Consider the following 22,260-nt stretch of genomic DNA (forward strand, 5'->3'; position numbering starts at 1 on the left):
TCAGCATACCTGAGTAACACAGCCATATTAATGTTTATAACAACATAGCTCACAATAGCCAAGCTATGGAGCTAAACTAGACGCCCCTTTATAGATGAATGGATAAAGAAAATGTATATATACACAATGGTGTATCACTCAACTTTGAAGAAGAATGACTTATGGATGGAACCAGAGACTACCATGCTAAGTGATATAAGCCAGTTCCAAAAAACCAAAGGTCAAATATCTTCTCTGATATGTGAAAGCTAATTCAAAATAAGTGGATGGCGGGATAAAAAAATCAAAAAAAAAAAAAAAAAAAAAAGAAAAAGAATAGAAGAAAGATCAGTGGTGTAAACAAAAGGGTATGAAGGAAAGGAAGGAGGAATGGGATAGGGAAAGAGAGTGGAATGAATCTGACCTAACTTTCCTAGGTACGTATAAGAATATATCACAGTGAATCTCACCATCATGTACATCCACAAGACACTAATTAAAAATATATATAATATACATTAAAGCACATATATATTATATATATAAGTACATATATATGTAAATAGTAGAAAGATCAGTAGAGTAAGGGAAAGAAATGGGGAGGAAGGAGGAGAGGGAAAGGGCAAGTACTGGGGACTGAATTGGAACAAATTACATTCCATGCTTTTATAACTATGTCAAAATGAATCCTATTGTCATGTATAACTAAAAAGAACCAATTAAAAATACTATTGTAGTTTTCATCTGAGACTGTCATGAGTTAGAAATAGGCTGGCTGAGAAAGTCAATTCCTTACTATGTGCCTCGGTTATATCACGAATTGTGTCTTTCTTAATCTGGGAGATGAGGACTTGTTCTCTGCCCTACACAAGTGTGATCCTGGTAGGTGAAAGATGGTTTGCAACCACATTCTTTGTGCCAGCGTCACCAAACTTCTTGTTAGGCTTCTAGTCCTAATCAACACGTGGGGTTGGCTGAACCATTATAGTTTTTGCCCAGTGAAGGAGATTTATTGATGTTTGACTGAAAAAAACCAACAAACAAATGAACAACAACAACAAAAAGAAAAGAGGCACAATTCTGAGCCACATTAATATTTTAAAACCCATATCATTTGAGACAAAATTTCTTCTAAGAACAATATATATTTTTTTACTGTTGAATTTTTCAAAAATAGTCCACTCGACTCATTTATGATCGATCTTGTTTTATCACTAATTTGAAATGCAGACGATTCAGAATGAGACATATAGATTTTGATTATAATCTGTACGTTAGCAACTTTACTGAAATTAGAACATTTTAAGCTATAACAATTTCAAATGCTAACTTTCTAAGAATTTTTTATTATGATCTGCATTTTTTAGCAGTTTTACTGAATTAGAGCATTTTAAGCGCTAATGATTTCCAATACTAACTTTAATACCAACATATTAATATTAGGAACCATTTTAAGAGAAGTTTCTATTTTCAATTACCCTGATATTTTATCAGCAGGCAAAGTCCTAGATCATTAAACATATTTCTTCTCTACAGAAAAAGGGAGGTTCTGGGCACCTCCTGGTTACTTCTTCTTTCCCTTCTTCTTTGTCTTTGCATCAGGAGCCGGTGCCTTCCTCTCTGGCTCCGCCCACATTGCTGCCTCCTGAGCAGCCAACGCTTCCAATCTTAGGCGCTCAGCTTCCAGCAACTTATTTCTGTACTCTTCCCGGATAGTGAAGATCTTCTGTCGGGCTTCATCTAAGGAGTCCTGTTCCAAAACAAGACCTCAAACAAATCAGTCCCACTGATAAAGGTTTATTGCCAAAGTGGGGGAGGGTAATACCTTTATTCTTTCTTATGCCAACAGAATGATGAGGAAAATTATTGAAGATGAAAATTGTCGTTTCAAATGTTTTTCAATAAATAAAACACGAGACAGCAATATGAGATTTTAACACAAAATGATAAATAAAAGCATTGGTAGGAGAACTATAAAGAGAAAGGTAAAGAAAGAAGTATAGTAGAGATTTTAGTAAAAGAACTATTTGCTTTAAATGAGTTCTGGTAACATCTATATAAAAGTAGCCTGTCGTCTCTCATACAGTAACTGTGCCCAGTACATAGCTAATTCCCCGCAGTTCTTAGATAAAATATGTCTGAGCTGTACTAAAAGAACTTCCAAATAATACCACGGTTGGTTTCCTTTGTTATCTTAGCTTGACTTTTACTCACATCGCTCTGCAAAACTGTATTTCTCAAGGACACTAATTGCCAATAGGCAGCTAAATCCAAGAGTGCTTTTTGTTCCTGTTCTTACTTAACCACCCTTTCTCCTCCCAGGTGAACTGATTTCCCTTGACTTTCAGGACATCACACTTCACCTTTCCTGTGTCTCACGAGGAGCTGCTTTTCAATCACCTGTGCTGATTTCTCCTTTATCTCTTAGTGGGGAAGGGGTCATGCTGTGAGTTACTATTTCAAAACTGATGTAATAAAAGAATAAGGACTAACGAACTGATAATAGCCTCCAGAACCTTCTAGAAATGCCTGCTTTTTTCTTTATACTGAATTACTCAAGAAATTTCCACATGTCTGCAACTGATATAATTTTGTTGAGATATTGGGACAAGTTGGATGTCAGAACAGATTTCCCAAAGCATTTGATGAAAGTACTGGCTCTACCATCATAAAATTAGATTCCCTAAGTCAAATGCCCCAGCCTCAACATACGATATATAGAGAGAGCCAGGACAAGAGCGAGTTGGGAGCCAGGGGAGAGAAAGACATATTAAGGGTTTTATGTAAAGTAAGTTTAATATATACACATCAGTATTCTCTTGAGAATTGGCATGTTTTCTCCTGTTTGATAAGGAGATAGTACTATTGTGTTTTTCTCAAAATGGCTCGAGTCAAAACTAGGGTTTTTATTTTGCACCTCACACTTAAATGAATGGGGTCTGAATTCAAAGCTGTCCCAGTTAATATGCAAATTTTGAGAGTGCTAATTTTGAAAGGTAGCTAAGTGAAGGTTCATTTAATGAAGTGGTAATAGATGAGACCGATCATAAAGTAAAAGTGTAAACCCTTTTGACTCTTTGGGGCAAGGTCATGCTAGGGAAAGGTAGGTAAGTCCAAAGGCCCAGAGGTGCTAGTCGGAAGATGAATTCAGTTTGGGAAGAGCAGAAGGGTGGGCAGCAAAATGGGGAAAAAGATAAGAGGGAGGTGGGTACATGGTTGTGTGGAGCCCTAGGGGTCATAGCCAAGCCTGTTTTTTTCTTACCTCCATTTAAAAAATACATTACAAAAACTATGGGGTTCATTCATAAAATACTTCCAATTCTTTTCCAGGTCCTTGGTAATAAGGACCTCTTTTCCTTTTGGGTGCTGGGGATTTGAACCCAGGGCCTTATGATTACAAGACAAGCACTCTACTAACTGAGCTATCTCCCCAGCCCTAGTAATGACCTCTTTATTAACTTTTTAGGGCTGCTGTAACAAAGTATCACAAACTGAGTAGCTCCAACAGCAGAAACTTATCATCTCACAGTTCTTGATGCTAGAAATTTCAAAATCAAGGTAACATCAGGGTTCTTTGGACTCGGGACTTTAATTAACAAAATGTGAATGGAAAGAATGTGTCATTGCTGGATAGAAATAGTAGCACCTGATGTGCACTTCTGTTGTTTTCAGCCAGGATTGGTAAACTAAAGCCTGGGGAACAAACAGAATAAATCTGAAGTTGCTTTTATTTAGATGTGATCCCATTCATTTGAGTATTACCTTTGATTTTGTGTTAAGGATGGCATTTTTGAGTAGGTGTAACACAGGCCCTGAAGAAAGACCACATGACAAAAATGTTGAGTCTCTGGAACTTTACAGGGAACAAATTTGCCAAATCCTATGTTAAAACACTGAAATGTTGGGGTTTTGTTACCAGATAACATAGATTATCCTGATACAATTTTTTTGACAATTGTATCAGGATACAATGTGATCACAGATCACATCCTAGAGGGGCAAAGATGAAGTAGGGGCATCAGTTCCAGAACCACAGCAAACTCTGAATGGAAAATAATGATGCTTTGGACTGGGAGATGGAGATAGAGACAGTGAGAAGGGGTCGGACTTCCTTCTATCCAGACCTTGTATGATTCTGATTGCTTTTTTTTTTTTAATCAAAACTTTTTACTAAAACAAACACTAAAGCTTAAGTCAGCAATACCTGGAAGCTGTGTTTTTTTTAAAGAAAATAGGATAACAGTCCATAAAGCAGATATGGAAACGAGTCTCCATATTTTTGAGTCAATTTTAAACTTAACCAAAACATTAACTAGTATAATTAGCCACCTTTGTATTTTCAGATTTGAATTGAATCGAATTGCAGTACTTTCACCACTTGAACTAGAACATTCAAATAAAAATAGCATAAGACAACAATTTTCAAAAAAGGTTCTCAAGTACTTGGGAAGCAATATAGCACTGGTAGCCAGCGGGCAGGGCTGGGTATGGAGCATAGGACACCCTTCCACAGAACTGCTTTCTTTCATCAAAAATTAAATTCTTATAGTCACACACTTTCCACAGAGTGATAGGGAATATTCATCTAGTACAGTTTCTGGTATTCCAGTTGCCACACAGAATATCTTTGGCAGCATGATAATTTTTATTCCCTTAGTTACAGTGCCTGGTAGAACCATAAAATTATAGTTCACTGCATCCAATAGTATCTTGGATCTTTTCTCTGTTTTGCTTCCCAAGTGCAGCCCTCTTGGGTCATTGGTTGACATGTTGTTGTTGTTATTATTTTGTACCAGGAGTTGAACCCAGGGGTGCTTAACCACTAAACCACACCCCCAGCCCTTTTAATTTTTCATTTTGAGACAGGGTCTTGCTGAGTTGATGAGGCTGACTTTGGATTTGTGATCCTCCTGCCTCAGCCTCAAGAGCTTGGGATTACAGGAGGGTCGGCTGGGATCCAGGTGTGTACTTTTAAACTCACCCGCATTTCTCCATACATGTCCAGGACTTCATCTTTTAACTTGGTCCGCTCTTCTTGATCTATATCTCTAATGCTGAGGACTCTGGTCCTGTATTGCCGAAACTGATGGATTTCTTCTGCCTTTTGCATTGCTTGCAGCTGATTCAGCTCATCTGTTTGCAGCAGAGCCTCATCATTTGTTTTCCTTGATGTAAAATCAACAAAACAAATACATAAGTCATTTGGGCGCTCTGGAAGAAACTTCTCTTTATAACTCAAAAATAAGTTAAAATTGTGTCAAGAGGGTGGTGGTCTGAATCAAATCAAACATTAGGGATAGAAAGAATAAACTATTAATTTTTAAATGGGCCATGCTCCATATACTGAATCACTGATATTTCAGGAAAATATTTTGGAAAATAATAGTAAGTTTGGGTACATCATTTGATGCATGATTGTGGAACTGTTTAAAATGATGTGACTTTTTTTGGTAGGTTTTCTTTTTGAGTTTATGCAGTTAAATAATTTTAGTATTTCCAAACTTACAAATGTGCATGAGTTACTGTCTATTAATCTGATTGTCTGGTTCATAAGAAAGGTGAATCTATAATTGAATCATGACAGCAGGTTTGATGGGAATTCTCTGTAGCTCAATTTGCCTTAATCTGACTTCAAATTAAATTTTTACAAAAATGCATTTATGCATTTATTATTGAATTAGTAAAATGTTTGCCAACATTGGCGTTAAAAAATCATATAGTTTTAAAAATTTAGACACACTGAAGACATATTAAACATTTAATTTAAAAATTTCAGTTGCTTAGCAACTGTTCATTGGCAGTTTCACAAATTTTGTGAAACAGTTGTCTGCATTAAAAATGCTTATTAAAACTCACCGTACATATTGATTTAAGTCCACAAATTCTAGTGCTTTTCGAATGAATTCTGGAGGTATTTCCAAAATTGTTGGGGATCGTGACCGAGGCCCTGCTTAAAAAGGAAGACCTAGGTTTGTTGGTTTGTTTTTCTACAAGGGATTGAACCCAGGGGTGCTTAACCACTGAACCACATCCCCAGCCCTTTTTATTTCTTTCTTTTTTATTTTGAGACAGAATCTGACTAACTCTCTTGGGGTCTCACTACGTTGTTGAGGCTGGCCTCCACCTTGTGATCCTCCTGCCTCAGCCACCCACGCTGCTGGGATTATAGGCCTGTGCTCCCACACCTGGCAAAACCTAGGTTTTCAATAACTCATCAACAACTAAATTATCACTATATCTACTTTAATTGAAAATAATATTTTCTGTTAAAAAATAGTCATCGATTTGACTTGATATATTTATTATGATTTTATGAGAAATATACCTAATGATATTTTATATTTATCCCCAGCTGGTTAAATAAAGGAGATAAGAAGATTAATGTACTCTATTAGAAGAATAACAAATGTTTTCTAACTGCAGTTAAATGAAAGAAGAGACAATAAGCCTTTAAGTTACAGAATAATCCAAACTTTAGAGAACTTGAGCAATATGTGAAAGCTATATTAAGCACTAATGGAGTTGGGATGTGAATATGTTTAAGACAGTGCCCTACATTCTAGAAACTTACCATAAGTAATACACAAAAGATAAACACTGAAAAATTAGCCCCAGCTTTTTGCTACATAGACCCATGGATTTGAGGATTTAGATTCTGTAGGTACTAGTCTTCTGGTCTTTCCTGACCATTAAATCTTTTTAAAAAATATTTATTAAGACAAAATTTGCATACAATAACATTAACCCATTTAAAGGACATAATTCAATACATTTTTGAGTACCAAGTTGTATGACCATCACCAAAATGGAGTTTTAAAACATTTCCGTTATTCTAACAAGAACTCTTATGCCCCTTTGCAGTCAAGCCAGGCAACCATTTTTAACTTTGTCTCTATATTGGTAACCTATATTGAACTTTATCTCCCAAAGTTCCTAGTTTACATTAGGATTCATTTTTTGTTTTGTACATTGTACAGATTTGGATAATTGTAAGGTGACATCTATATTCACCATCACGGTCTTAAACAAAGCAGTTTCTCTGCCTGCAAAATCCTCCTTGCTTCTCCTGTTCTATCCTCTTACTCCTAACCCTGACATGCTTCTATTTTGCCTTCTTTCATTGTTTTGCCTTTTGCAGAATACCATATAGTTACAATTGTACAGTATTTAGTCTTTTCAGATTGGCTTCTTTTACTTAGTAATACATCACTAAGTTTCCTCCCTCTCTTTTCTAGCTTGACAGATCACTTCTTTTTGTGGCTGAATAAGACTGCATTTTCTAGATGTATCACCATTTGTCAGTCTCCCTATGAAGAGCATCTTGGTTGTCTCCCAATTGTGGCTCTTATGAATAAAGTTGCAGTAAACAACCACGTGCAGGTTTTTTTTTTTTTTTTTGTGTGTGTGTGTGTGTGTGTGTGTGTGTGTGATCATGTTTTCAGCTCCTTTGCATGGATAACAAGGAATGCAATGTATGCTGTATGGTATGGTAAGAAAGTTTAGTTTTGTAAGAAACCACCACAAAACTGTCTTCCAAAGTGGTTTCTCTATTTTTTATTTCACCAGCAATAAATGAGAGTTCCTGTTGTTCCTCATTCTCACTAGTACTTGATATTATTAAAGTTCTAGATTTTGATTATTCTAGTAGGTATGTAGAGGTATTTCCTTATTGTTTTAACCTTCATTTCCATGATGACTTATTTTTGTAGAGCATCTTTTCATCTGTTTATTTGGTATTGGTTTACCTTCTTTAGTGAGGTGTCTCGTCTCTTAAGGTCTTTGGCTCGTTTTGAAGTCATGTTGTCTGTTTTGTTACTGTTGATTTTTAATGATTCTATGTATATTTTATAAAGTAGTCTTTTATCAGACATATTTTTACAAATGTTTTCTCTAAGTCTGTGGCTTATTTTTTAATTCTCTTGACAGGGTCTCTTGTAAAGCAGAAATTTTTTATTTTAAGAGTTCTAGCTTATCATTTTTTCCCATGAATTGTACCTCTGTTATCATATCTAGAAAGTCATTACCAAACACCAGGTCATCTAGATTTTCTTCTGTGTTATCTCCTAGGAGTTTTATGGTTTTACATTTTACATTTAGATCTGTGATCCATTTTTGGGAAGGATGATAAGATCTTTTTCTAGACTCATTCTTTTGCAAATGGATATTGAGTTCTTCCAGCATCATTTATTGAAAAGACTATTTTTTCACCATTGCCTTTGTGCCACTGTGAGATCATGCAGTATTTGTATTTCTGTTCTTGGCTTTTTTACTTAACAATTTCAAATTCTATCCATGTTGTCACAAATGACAGCATTTCATTCATTTTTATGGCTGAATAGCATTCTGTACCAGATTTTCTTTATTCATTCACCAGTGGTTAGACATTTAAGTTATTTCCATTTCTTGGGTATAATGAAGAATGTTGTAATAAGTATGGAGTGGATATGTCTCTCTGACATCCCAATTTTATTTCCTTTGACTATGTATCCATTAGTAGGATAGCTGAATCACATGGAGGTTCTATCTATTTCTGAGGACCTCCATAATGTTTTTCATAATGGCTATGTTAGTTTACATTTCTACTAACAGTGTATAGGTGTTCCCTTTTCTCCAAATTCTCACAAACTCTTCTTACCTTTTTTGTTTTGTTTTGTTTTTAAAAGAACAATCCTACTGAAGCAAGGTGATATTTCAATGCAGTTTTAATTTGCATTTTCCAGATCATTAGTAACGTTGAGCATTTTTTCACATACCTGTTGACCATTTGTATGTCATCTTTTGAGAAATGTCCGTTTAGTTCTACTTCTCATTTTCTAGTTGGGTTATTTGGTATTTGTTTGTTATTGTTTTGTTTTTATTTGCTATTGAGATTTTAAGTCCCTTATATGTTCTGGATATTAATTCCTTTTCAGATTTTTGGTTTACAATTTTTTTTTCTTTTTTAGGTAATTTCTTCACTTTTAGAATCATTTCCTTTGATGGGAAGAAACTTTTATGCAACTTTATGTAATTTCATCGATGTAATAAATACTTGGTAAAATCACATTTGTGTACTTGTGCCTTTGTTTTTTGTGCTTCTGAAGTCTTCTACAAAATATGCTTACCAACTTCTATATTTTAAAGTGGTTCCCTTAAGATTCATAAGTTTCAGGCTTTACATTTAAGTCTTTAATTTTGAGTTGATTTTCATGACTGGTGAGATATAGGAGTATAATTTGATTATTCTGCATGTGGATACCAAGTTTTCTCAGCACCATTTATTGAAAAGACTATCCTCTATCCTGTGTGTGATTTAGCAAGTTTTTTTGAAATGCAGTTGGCTGTAGATGTGTAGGTTTACTTCAAGTCTCTCTTTCATGGTCCATTGGCCTATGTGCCTGCCTTTATGCCAATACCATGCTGTTTTGATTATTATAGCACTGTACTTTATTTTGAAATCAGTGCTAAAATGTCTCCTTTTTTTCTTTTTGATTGAGATTTTTTTTTTTTTTTGTAATTACAACAAATTTTAGGATTGTTTTATCTAGTTCTGTGAAGAACATTGTTATTTTTACAGGAATTGCATTGAGTTTATAGATTTCTTTGGGTAGTATGGACATTTTAACATTATTCTAGTCCATGAGCATGGGATGTCTTTCCGTTGGCGGTGGTGTCCTCTTGAATTTATTTCATCAATGTTTAGTACCCCCCCATTGTAGGCACTTTTACTCCTGGTTCAATTTATTCTTAGGTACTTTATCTTATTTTTGTAGCTGTTATAAATGCAATTGATTTCTTGGTTTTTATTTTAGAAAATTCCCTCTGGGAATTAATTTTTCTATATTGATTTTGTATTCTGCAATTTTGCTTAATTTATTTATTCTCATAGTTTTTTTCTAGTGAAAATTTTCAGATTTTTCTCTATATATGATTATTTCATGAGCGAAGGTAATGATTTGACTTTTTTTCCTATTTGGATATCCTGTATTGTTTTTTCTTTATTGCTTGTTTGCTCTCACTAGGACTTTTAATACCATATTGAATAAAAATGGTGAAAATGCCATGTTCTAGATATTAAAGAGGAAGCTGTCAGGTTTGACCCCTACATGTAATGTTAGCTGTTGGCTTATTAATATGACCTTTATTATGTTGAGGCAGTGTTATGGTTTGCATATAATGCCCCCTTAAAATATTACAGTGTTCAGAGTTGAGGTTCTTAGAATGTGATTGGATCATGAGGGCTCTGACACCATCAATTAAACCATTGAAGGCTTCATGGTTAGAATATACTTTTGGGAGGTAGTGGAAATTGTAGAAGGTGAGACCTAGTTTAAGGAAGTGGGTACTTGAGGATGAGCCCTTGGGCACAATATCATGTCTCTGTGCCCTTCCTCTTTCTGTGCTTCCCAGCTGAAATGAGGTAAGCAGCTAACCTCTGTCACACCTTTTCACCATGGTGTTCTGCCTCACCTCAGGTCCAAGCTATGGAGTTGAACAGGCATGGACTGAAACCTATGAAACCATGAGCCAAGATAAATATTTCCTCCTTTAAGCTACTTTTCTTGAATATTGTGACACAGCAATGAAAATCTGACTAACACAGGTATGTTCTCTCTGTATCTAATTTATTCAGTGTTTTTTTATCATTAAGTACTCTTAAATTTCATAAGTGCCTTTTCTGCATATATTTGAGTTGATTATATGATTTTGTCTCTCTTTCTGTTCATGAGGTATCACATTTAATGAGTTGTTGAACCATTCTTGCATTTCTGGGATGAATACCACTTCATTATGGTGAATAATCTTTTTAATGTGCTGTTGGATTAGGTTTGCTAGTATTTTGTTCAGGATTCTTGCATCTATGTTCATTGAGGATATTGGCTTGTAGTTTTCTTTGTGTGTGTGTGTGTGTGTGTGTGTTAACATAGTTTTCTCTGTGGATTTGAATTTTTGGGGAGTCATCTGCTGTCAACCCAGATGCCTTCCTTTGGCCTTTATTGTAAATCAGGTCTTTTCCAAACATACCCTGTCAGTATTTGGAGGAATGTGTGTTTTTTTTGTTGTTGTTATTAGTTTGTTTTTTTTTTTTTGCCTTAAATATTAAATATTAAAAGATTGTTTTACTGGATAGAATTCCTGATTAGCAATATTTTCCCCCAAGAATATTCAACATGTCATCACACTACCTTCTGGCCTGCATAAGTCAGCTATTAACTTCATTTGAATTCTCTTGTATAAGGTATAATTTTTCTCTTGCAACCTTAAAGATTTTCTTTTTGTATTCTCTTTGATAGTATGATGAGTTCATGCATGAGTCTCCTTGAGTTTATCTTACTTATATTTTCTTGTACTTCTCAGACATAAATTCTATGTATTATTTTTCTTTAATCAAAATTGTGAGGTTTTTCAGCCATTATTTCAAATTTTTTTGTTATGTTCTTAATATCTTCCCCTTCTGAGTATCTTATTACAAAAAAATGATGTGTTTGATGATGTCCAACAGCTCTTTCAAGCACCAACCATTTTTCTTCATTCTTCTATTTCTTTCCTCCTCATATTAGGTAATCTCTATTGATAGATACACACATTAGTTGATTCTTCATCCTCTTAGCTCAAATTCATGTTGAGGTCTTTAATGGAATCTTCATTTCAGTTATTATACTTTTCAACTCCAAAATGTCCTTTTTGTTCTTTATTATGATTTTTGTCTCTATGCTGATATTCCATTTTTGGTGACCTCACACTTTTATTTAATTCTTTGTGCAAATTGTCTTTAGTTTTTGTAATGTATTTATAATAACTTCTTTGAAGTTTTTGTTCTTCTCTGCTCCCTTAGAGTTGCTTTCTACTGACTGCTTATTTTCCTCTGTGCATAGGCCACGCTCATTTCCTTGCCCGTCTTATAAATCTTGCTGAAAACTGGACTTTTATACAACACATTGTTGTAACTCTGTATTCTAATCTACCTCCCACCCCACCTCAGGGATTATTGTTGTTGCTTTGCTTTGCTTGCTTTGCTCAATGTTTTGCCTATAGAATTCTGGCTCTCTAGCAGTATTGAGCCAGTGGTGTTTCTTCTACTTAGTTTCCTCTGCTCTTATTTTTATTTTTAAACCTAGCTTCCTAGTGACCACATTTTTGTAAGAATACTTTCGTGGCCAGCTAATATTTTGTCAAAGGTTTTTATTAAACATCTTGAGACCATAAAACTTTTGCTCGTGACTATTATAACTCTCTGCAGGTATGGGTACACATTCAACGTTCTGGCAGTGTGCAAAGCTGCCCCTAACTTCATTGGCCTAGGGGTTCAACATCAGGTAGGTACATGTAGATGTCATGACCCTCTAGGTTCTTCGAAGTGTGCACATGACCCTGAATATATATGTAGACTTCTAGACGTCCAAGAATATTTGGAGCTTATCAATGGCCACCATGGTTCTTTGTTTACTCTCCCTGTTGAATTTTCGATGCATCTGTTGCCTACTCTGACAAGTAGCACCATCTCAGTAAGGTAACACAACCATTCCCAGTTGTTTGCCACTAAGTTCCCCATTACATTAAATGTTGTTTTTGGTCATCAAGCTTTTCTATGACCCCTCAAAGCATTTGTAGCATCTTCATGTCTACTATATTACAAATGTTGTGGTGTTGTGATAGAACCCTATATTAATATGCCAGAGATTCCTTCTGTTCTTGCCAAATGTGGTCCACAAAGATGTCTACCTCTTAGTCCCTTAAATCTGTGACTGTATTGTTTTACATGACAAAAACAAACAAACAAACAAAAAAAAAACAAAACTAATGTTCTCTTGCAAATGTTACTAAGTTAAGGATCTTGAGAGGAGAAGATTATCCTGTATGATTCAGGTGAGTTCACTGTAATCAAAAGAACTCGTAAAAGGAAAAGAAGGAAGAATCAGAGAAGAAAACAAGACAATGAGATGGGGAGGGAGTGAGGAAGGGAGAGAGAGGTTTGAAGATGATTCGTCACTAGCCTTGAAAGGATTCAGGTGGCCCTATAAACAGGAAAAGATACAGATTCTTACTAACCGCTTCCAAGAGGAAATTAGGCCTGCCAGTACCTTGATCTTAGTATTTCTGCCCTTCAGAAGTCCAAGATTCAAACTTGTGTTGTCTTAGGTTGATGGTTATTACAAAATTGAGTGGAATGCCTTCAGTTTATTTGAAGATTTTTGAAAAATTTAAATCATTTTTTCCCAGTTTATTATGACTTTTTTTGGGAGAGGAGGTATACGTCTTTTCAATCTGAAATTTTGGAGTTTTCCAATACCTCATCTTCTAATTATTTAATATTAAAAAATAATTTGTTTAAAATAACTTGTTAAACATCATTAACTTGTTAAATTCATTCACAAACATAAGCTAATGTAAATCTTTTAAAAATACATTTTAAAAATCCAAATTAATTGTTTTTCATTTTTTCAAAAATGCATAAAATCTTGTTAAATATTTCAGAAAGTAGTTATATAAATCCAAACTCTAATAAACCTAAATTAAATCATGTTTTTTTTTTATCTTATAGCATGAAATAAAGCAATCCTGAATTACATTTTAATATTATGATTCTTCTAGGAGTTGATAACTTTTTTAAAATCATGGTTACTATGGGATCTTTGATATTTAAAATTCATTTGCTTTCTTTGTGAATACATCTACTTATGTTGATTTTTCTGGCATTTCAAACTTGAACCATTTCTTTAAGACATTAGCTCTGTTGGCTCTGGCTTGAAATAAAGTTTTTCCTGATCAATTAGATTATTTTACTGCCCCAAAAATATGGTCAAATAATATGTATCAAAAAGAGAAGAAAAGAAGCGAAGCAGATAAGTTTAATTTGCAAGCCTGTCTACAGAACTCTGGTGTACCAGAATAGGTTGTGAGTGTTTATGATGGGCCTGAATTTTTATCAGTACTACTTAAAGTATGCGTGTGTGTGTGTGTGTGTGTGTGTGTGTGTGTGTGTGACTTCTATCTTCAAACTGAGTCTCTATGGGATTAATTCTGAAAGGGAGAGTGTACATTTAAAATATTTTGTATAGTAATTAAACATTTCTGGGTCATTTTTGTTACATTTTACAGGTTTGAATTTTCAATGTAATGATGGAGGAAACTTCAACATAGATTGTATGAGAGCCCCAGTTTAAAAGGTATGGTGATTATTTTGACAAACTATAAAACTCAGGAAAATTTTTTGAAAATATGAATAAAGATAAAAAGGATGTACTTTTGATACATCTAGATATAAAAGGGAAATCAAAATCAAAGACTAGACTTTTTTTAGCTTGCTGGTGGTCTGTTGTCAGAGAAGAGTGCTTAGGAGTGAAGTTCATTCCTTGGCATTTGAGGGAAGTTGTGCTACATTTCTTAATATATGAAAACAAACCAGGCTGTTTTTGTTATTATAGCACTGTAGTATAATTTAAGGTCTGGTGTTTTTTTTTTTTTTTTTCCTATAGGGTATTTTGGTGTTGATTTCTAATTTTATCCCATTGTGATCTTATAATGTATAAGGAATTTTATCATTTTTTAAAAAGTTTCTAAAAGTTGCTTTGTAGCCTAAAATATGATCCATTTTGGAGGAGTTTCCATGAATCACTGAAAAGGAAGTATATTTGGCTTTGTATGAAATAGTCTACAGATGTCTGTTAAGTCCATTTGATTTATACTTTTTAAGTCCAAAGAGTCTTTGGTGAGTTTATATCTGGATGAAAGAGGTGTGTTGATATCACCCAGTATTACTGTATTCTTTAATTTGTATAGTGTCGGTTTTATGCGATTAGGTGCACCAACATTTGGGGCATAAATATTTACTATCATTATATATATATTTTTAATGCTCCCTTTACAAGTATGAAGTGAATTTCTTTGTCTCTTCTGATGAATTTTATTTAAAATCTTTTTTTTTTTTGTACATGAGTGTATTTTCTCCTGCTTGTTTTCAGGCTCTACTGGAATAGTGTATAAATTTTCATCCTTTCACTTTCAATCTATGGCTGTCTTTGCCAGTCAGGTGTCTTTTGTCAACAACATATAGATGGATCTTGTTTTTTAATTCATTCTGTCAATCCATGTCTTTTAATTGGAGAGTTGATACCATTTATATGAAATGTTATTATACAGTGATATTAATTCCTGCCATTTTGATTTATTTCTAATGTTTAAGTTAATCTTGTTTCTCATTTGCTTAGCTACTGTTAAAATGAGACATTAACTTTTTAGCCTTGGGGTTCATTTTTGATTTTTTTTGTGTGAAGTATTTTTTAAAGTATTTTTAAAAAATATTTTCTGTAGCTCTAGCTTAGTTTCCATAAATTCTTTTAGTTTATGCTTATCTTGGAAGATTTTTACTTCTTATTTTATTTTGAAGGATAGATTTGGTGGATATAGTGCAGTTTGTTGACAATTATTTTCTTTCCTGACTGGGAACACATCATTCCAGGCCCACTGGATTTTAGTTTGTGTTGAGGAATGTAAAGTAATTCTTATTGGCATGCCTGTAAATGTGACCTGAGATGTTTATCTTGAGGTTATTAAAATTCTACCTTTATTCTACATGTTAAGCATTTTGATTATAATTTGTCATGGAGATGTTCTTTTTTGATCTTGTCTATTTGGAGTTCTGAGTACATCCTGTATCTGAATGACCATCTCATTTCCAAGATTTGGAAACTTTTAAATTATTTCCCTGAAGTTGTCCATTCCAAAACCTATATCTCACAATCCTTTTCAATTCTAGTGATTCTTAAATTTGGTCTTTAATGTTGTCCGAAAGTTCTTGTTTATTCGGATCATAGTTACTTTTTTCTTTTCTTTAATACTATCTGAATGTTCAAAGTCAGTCACTTTGTCTTCCAGTTCTGAGATTCTGTCCAGTATAGTCTACTCTAGTAGAAAAATATTCAACTAAATATGCTATTTGATTACTTTTGCCTTTCATTTCCAAAATTTCCTCTACTTACATGTCCTCTACTGACTTCCTTAATTCATCCAGTTTTTTTTTTCTGTGTTCCCTTGGAATTCATTGATCATTTGTTATAATAATTTGAATTCTTTATCTTATATTTCATTCACTTCATCGTCTTTGGAGTTAGTTGCTGGTGAGTTATGATCTTTAGGAGGTATCATGTTACCTTGCTTTTTCATAATTCTTATATTCCTGTGTTGGGTTTTATGCTTCTGTTGGGATGAATATCTCTTCTGCTCTTATGTATGGGTTTTTGTAGGGCACAGCCTTCTCTTGCCAGTGTCCTAGAGTGATCTAGGTGTAGTATCCACAGACTTCATAGGTGTGGTATCCACAGACTTTGTGTTCATTATGTCTGCTTTTTTGTTGTGAGAGTAGATGTCTGTGAGTGGGGCCTAAGCTCCCTCCCCTCCAGCTCTTCCTACTTGGGGGCTTGTTGGGGTTTTTTCTTTTCTTTCTTTTTTTTTTTTTATTGTAAACAAATGGGATACATGTTGTTTCTCTGTTTGTACATGGCGTAAAGGCATACCATTTGTGTAATCATAAATTTACATAGAGTAATGTTGTTTGATTCATTCTGTTATTTTTTCCCTTCCCCCCACCCCTCCCACCCCTCTTTTCCCTCTATACAGTACTTTCTTCCTCCATACTTGCCCCCCTCCCTAACCCTAACTCTAACCCTAACACTAACTCTTCCCTCCCCCCCATTATGTGTCATCCTCCACTTATTAGTGATATCATTCGTCCTTTGGCTTTTTGAGATTGGCTTATCTCACTTAGCATGATATTCTCCAATTTCATCCATTTGCTTGCAAATGCCATAATTTTATCATTCTTTATGGCTGAGTAATATTCCAATGTATATATATACCACAGTTTCTTTATCCACTCATCAATTGAAGGGCATCTAGGTTGGTTCCACAGTCTGGCTATTGTGAATTGAGCAGCTATGAACATTGATGTGGCTGTATATCTGTAGTGTGCTGATTTTAAGTCCTTTGGGTATAGGCCAAGGAGTGGGATAGCTGGGTCAAATGGTAGTCCATTCCAAGTTTTCTAAGGAATCTCCACACTGCTTTCCAGAGTGGCTGTACTAATTTGCAACCCCACCAGCAATGTATGAGTGTACCTTTTTCCCCACATCCTCACCAACACCTGTTGTTGCTTGTATTCTTGATAATCGCCATTCTAATTGGGGTGAGATGGAATCTTAGGGTGGTTTTGATTTGCATTTCTCTTATTACTAGAGATGTTGAACATTTTTCCATATGTTTGTTGATTGCTTGTAGATCTTCTTCTGTGAAGTGTCTATTCATTTCCTTAGCCCATTTGTCGACTGGATTATTTGAATTCTTGGAGTAGAGTTTTTTGAGTTCTTTATAGATTCTGGAGATTAGTGCTCTATCTGAAGTATGATTGGCAAAGATATTCTCCCACTCTGTAGGCTCTTTCTTCGCATTGCTGATAGTTTCCTTTGCTGAGAGAAAGCTTTTAAGTTTGAATCTATCCCAGTGGTTGATTCTAGCTTTTATTTCTTGTGCTATGGGAGTCCTGTTAAGGAAGTCTGATCCTAGACCAACAAGATGAAGATTTGGACCTACTTTTTCTTCTATAATCTGCAGGGTGTCTGGTCTGATTCCGAGGTCCTTAATCCATTTTGAGTTGAGTTTTGTGCAGGGTGAGAGATATGGGTTTAGTTTCATTCTGTTGCATATGGATTTCCAATTCTCCCAGCACCATTTGTTGAAGAGGCTATCTTTTCTCCATTGCCTATTTTTGGCCCCTTTGTCTAGTATGAGAAAATTGTATTTATTTGGGTTTGTGTCCGTGTCCTCTATTCTGTACCATTGATCTACCTTTCTATTTTGGTACAAACCAAAGAAATTAAAGGGATACGAATTGGAAAAGAAGAACTCAAACTATCCCTGTTCGCTGATGACATGATTATATATTTAGAGGAACCTGGAAATTCCACCAGAAAACTCTTAGAACTCATAAGTGAATTCAGTAAAGTAGCAGGTTACAAGATCAATGCCCATAAATCCAACGCATTTTTATACATAAGTGATGAATCTTCAGAAAGAGAAATTAGGAAAACTACCCCATTCACAATAGCCTCGAAAAAAATAAAATACTTGGGAATCAATCTCACAAAAGAGGTGAAAGACCTCTACAATGAGAACTATACAGCACTAAAGAAAGAAATTAAAGAACACCTTAGAAGATGGAAAGATCTTCCATGTTCTTGGATAGGAAGAATTAATATTGTCAAAATGGCCATACTACCTAAAGTGCTATACAAATTCAATGCAATTCCAATTAAAATCCCAATGACGTACCTTACAGAAATAGAGCAAGCAATTATGAAATTCATCTGGAAGAATAAGAAACCCAGAATAGCTAAAGCAATCCTTAGCAGGAAGAGTGAAACAGGGGGTATTGCAATACCAGATCTTCAACTCTACTACAAAGCAATAGTAACAAAAACGGCATGGTATTGGTACCAAAATAGAAAGGTAGATCAATGGTTTTTTCTATTCTATTATTTGTGTTAAAAGTATAACTGAGGCTCGAGTGTGGCTAATTTTTGTGTTGAGCACTGGGCACTTTCTTTTGACTGGGTTTAGCTCAGCAGCAGAGTTTCTACCCTGTGAACTTGTAGTGTCCCTGAAGATTTACAACACCTTACTGAGAAGCAGTAATCACATTGCTTGAATCCTGAGTCATGCAGCAATCTGAAAACACATCCTTCCTCTACTCTACTATCCCAATTCCCCACTCTAAAAGCAGAGATAGCAGTATTTGCTTTTTATAATTCACAAAGATAATACATATAAAGTGAGATAATACATATAGTCACTCTACAAATTAAATATTAATATAAAGGGTATTTCAATAAGCGTTAGTGCTGCTGTTATGGGTAGTGTTACCTATTAAATAGGCACTTTGTTTTAAAGCATCAGCTCAGATATATCAGAATCTCTTGTTTGTACAGAGAGAGAGAGATCTTTGAATTTTATAATTTTCCTCTTTACTATGGAAATCACACAAGGCCATACTTTAGACTGAAACATATCTCAATTTCAAAATTCTTAGAATGAATTAGCAATTTTGAGAGTAGAACCAACATTGGAGTTTCTGAGAATATCCCCTTACAAAATATTGTTCTTTCTAGCCTGGGTTCTGAACAAGTGGAGAAATAGAGAATGAACATGATTGCTGATTAAGGTTTAATTGGAGAAGAAGTTTGAGTGAGAAGCAGTTGGGGCATGTTCACAGAACCCCGGAGTTGGCAGACTCCTCCATCCCATTGGGTGGTGGTGCTCCCTGCTCAGGGAGAAACAACACACTCAGCTCCCATGGGGGCCCAGGCTCCCCACTGATTCCTTCCAAATGTATCAATAAACAAGACACTTAGCCCCATGGTGACTGAAAGTGTCCAGGAGTTTCTTAGAGATAATCACTCCTCATGGAAACCAGGAGTGTGGAAAGTCATTTCCCTGTAACACCTTCCATTAAATATTAGTGAAGAATTATGAATGCATATAGACACAAGTCAAGTCAATGTGACTCATGCACCATTGAAAATTGCTTTCTTTCAGCCTTTTAGAAATGAAATACTTGAAATTTGTTAGAAAGGGTAAAAAGAAACTATCATGCAGCATGCTCTAGATAAAAAGAATATGTATTTAATGACCGTGTGAATGCTGGCATTTTTAGTATTTATGGACACAGAAAACTTGTACATGAACATACACACACAAAAAAACCTGCTAATTTGGGCTTTTTTGGTGTGCCCAATTTTATCTTTAGATATTTAGTAATCAAGTTTAAGTAAATTTTCAATTCACATAAGTAACATGAAGACCTTAAATGCAAAATACACATTTTTTGTCTGTTTTATTAAACTTAGCATCACATTTTTTGTTAGGATCTTTTATAGAATTTTTATTTCAACATATATATGTATCTCACCACTGAAAGCGGTACTTACTGATGGTTTCCTTCCTCACACTTTGCTCACGCTCTTCCTTCCCTGATGAGGGCACTCCTCCACTTTCACTGCTAATAGATTTTGCCAGATCCTTCAAGCCCTTGGTCAGTTGCCACCTCTTCCAGAGCATGCTTTCTACTCCTGACAGTATCGTATCCTTGCTGTCTTGTCTCAGAGGACTCTTCGCATCTGCCTCTTTAAAGAATGCAGTCATTTCTCCTACAACACGACATGCATATTGATGATGAAGTTTGAATTCTACTAAGTCATGGCAAAAAGTCACAGGGCTTGCAGGTGGGAACACAGATGTGGAGGAGGTGACTCAATAGCTTTACAAGTTATAATCAGAGCACTAGCAAAACCTGTCCTTTGTACTTCCGTAAATGATGTGGACTGTGCAGGCTAGCAGTGTGTCTGGAAGCTGCCTCAGGATGTCAAAACTTCATGAAAAAGTAGAGAGTATTTGGAGCTGAGGCAATATAAACAGAAATGATCTCTTGGAACTATTTGTGCTGCGGTTAAGGTGAGCCCTGAAGAAAGTGCCACCAGCCCTGTCCTGTACATTTTAAGGTACTTCTCTCTGAGAATGGAGTCCTGTGAGTAGGCTTTTATAAAATTGTCTTAAAGTACATTTGGAAAGGGATTTTGCTTGTGAAATTGTAAATTTCGTGGTTTCTCTTTAATCCACTGTTTCCGTTCCCTAGGCCATGCAGAAACCTAAAACTTACCACAACTTCCACATTAGCCAGACTTTATTCCCCTATTTATTAACTGTGGATGATTTAATTTCTGTATACTCTGCTTTGAATGAAAGGCAGCAGCAAGGTAATGCTTAAAAGCATGGAAAAATATTGAAATGAAAGCAAAGCACTCAATAGTCAAATTTTGGTTCTTTAAACATATTATCAAAATTGATATACCCCTAGAATAAGAGTGAGCAAGAACAAAAGAGGTAGAAATTAAAATTTATTCCAATAATTTTGACTTAGATAAAATAGATGAATCTCTTGTAAACACAACTATGTCTGATACAAGAAAAAATAAAATGCTAAACAGTGAGACATATAGAGGGCATATTGTATGAGTATAAATAGATGAAGGTCAAGAATAGGCAAAATTAATTGATGGTAATTGAGGTCAGACTGTTGGTTACTTTGAGAGAGCAAATAGCTGGGAAGGAGAATAAGGATGACATTTGGGCTGCAGTAAAAGTTTTATGTCTCAATTTAATCTAATGGTGGTTCCGTATGCAAAAATCAGTCAAGCCGTACCATTAAGATTTGTGTCTCAACTGTGTGTACATTTTATGACAAGGTTAGGCTTCTCAGAGCCTGGTTTCCACCTGGGACTTCTCCTTGGCCTGCTTATCCCAGTTTTAGCAAAGAATCTCGTCACAGTCTTCCTACCCTTGACATCTAACCAAGCTTCTCTTTTCTCAAACCTAATATCCAATCAAATTCCTCTTCCATGATCGTTGATAACCAAGTTTCTCTAAGTAATTTTCCATCCACCTCCCTTTCCCTTTTATTTTGAGTTGAATTCTATATTTCTCCTTCATTTCAGTAGTTTTGGATAGAATCATCCTTGTTTTTTTATAATTGTCTGCATATTTTTTCAATATACCTGAATACCAAAGTTTTTTTTAAAATAATTGAATCTATACCTAATGGTTAAGGACTGGATCCTTTTCACCTTTGTCTTCCTAGAACTACAATGGACTCCAATAATTGGTGGGGGGGTTTAGAAGTTAAAAATATTTCAAATCCTAATTTCGTCACTTTCTATCTATGTGACTTGAGAAAAGCAAGATGATTCTCTGAGCTTTGGTCTCTATATCTGTAAAATGGAAGTAGTAAAGGATGGCCTCATAATTGTGGTATGTTCAAGTGAGATAATAAACAAAAAATGCTCTGCACAGTGCCGGTCCCAGGGTAATAGGAGTAGGGTAAAATTTACTATTCACACTATTCATATGAAAAGGGACATTATTCCTGTAACAATTATTGAATGACTTTCCTGAAAACGTGAACATGAAATAACATAATTTGGGATGTGAATCTCTAGTACCTCCCTGGAAATCCAGAGGGGCGACAGGTAGAAGCAGTAAAGTCACTATGAGAAGACACTGGCACCCAGGGTCCCTCTATGTGCTGGCTCAGTCTCTGTGTATCTTGTGAACTTAGAAATATTACTGAGGGTCTCTGGGCCAGTGTCCTAATTGGTAAATTGGAAATAATATTGTATAACTCAGTGGGCTGATATGAGTATTAAATGAAATACAGTTGGCTATATATTTGCAGATTCTGTATACGTGAATTTGAAC

The 22,260-nt window shown here is 35.0% G+C and overlaps 1 protein-coding gene across 3 annotated transcripts in view; it reads right to left on the reverse strand.

Moving 5' to 3' along the window:
• Window positions 1–1,125: 1,125 nt before the first annotated feature.
• ADGB (androglobin) overlaps window positions 1,126–22,260 on the reverse strand; it is a 182,801-nt gene continuing 161,666 nt past the window's right edge. For 2 of the 3 annotated variants that reach the window (XM_079146816.1, XM_079146815.1), the window contains one exon: window positions 20,017–20,156. Coding sequence is in view for 1 of the 3 variants with exons in the window: in XM_079146817.1 (XP_079002943.1) it covers window positions 1,544–1,729; window positions 4,961–5,144; window positions 5,836–5,926; window positions 19,938–20,156 (680 nt within the window). In the remaining 2 variants the exon portion in view is untranslated. Of the gene's footprint in view, window positions 1,730–4,960; window positions 5,145–5,835; window positions 5,927–19,937; window positions 20,157–22,260 lie in introns of those variants that run through there. The other variant, XM_079146817.1, reaches the window with a different exon arrangement.

The sequence above is a fragment of the Sciurus vulgaris genome, assembly GCF_902686455.1.
Source record: "Sciurus vulgaris genome assembly, chromosome: 7".
NCBI classification, from domain to species: Eukaryota; Metazoa; Chordata; class Mammalia; order Rodentia; family Sciuridae; genus Sciurus; species Sciurus vulgaris.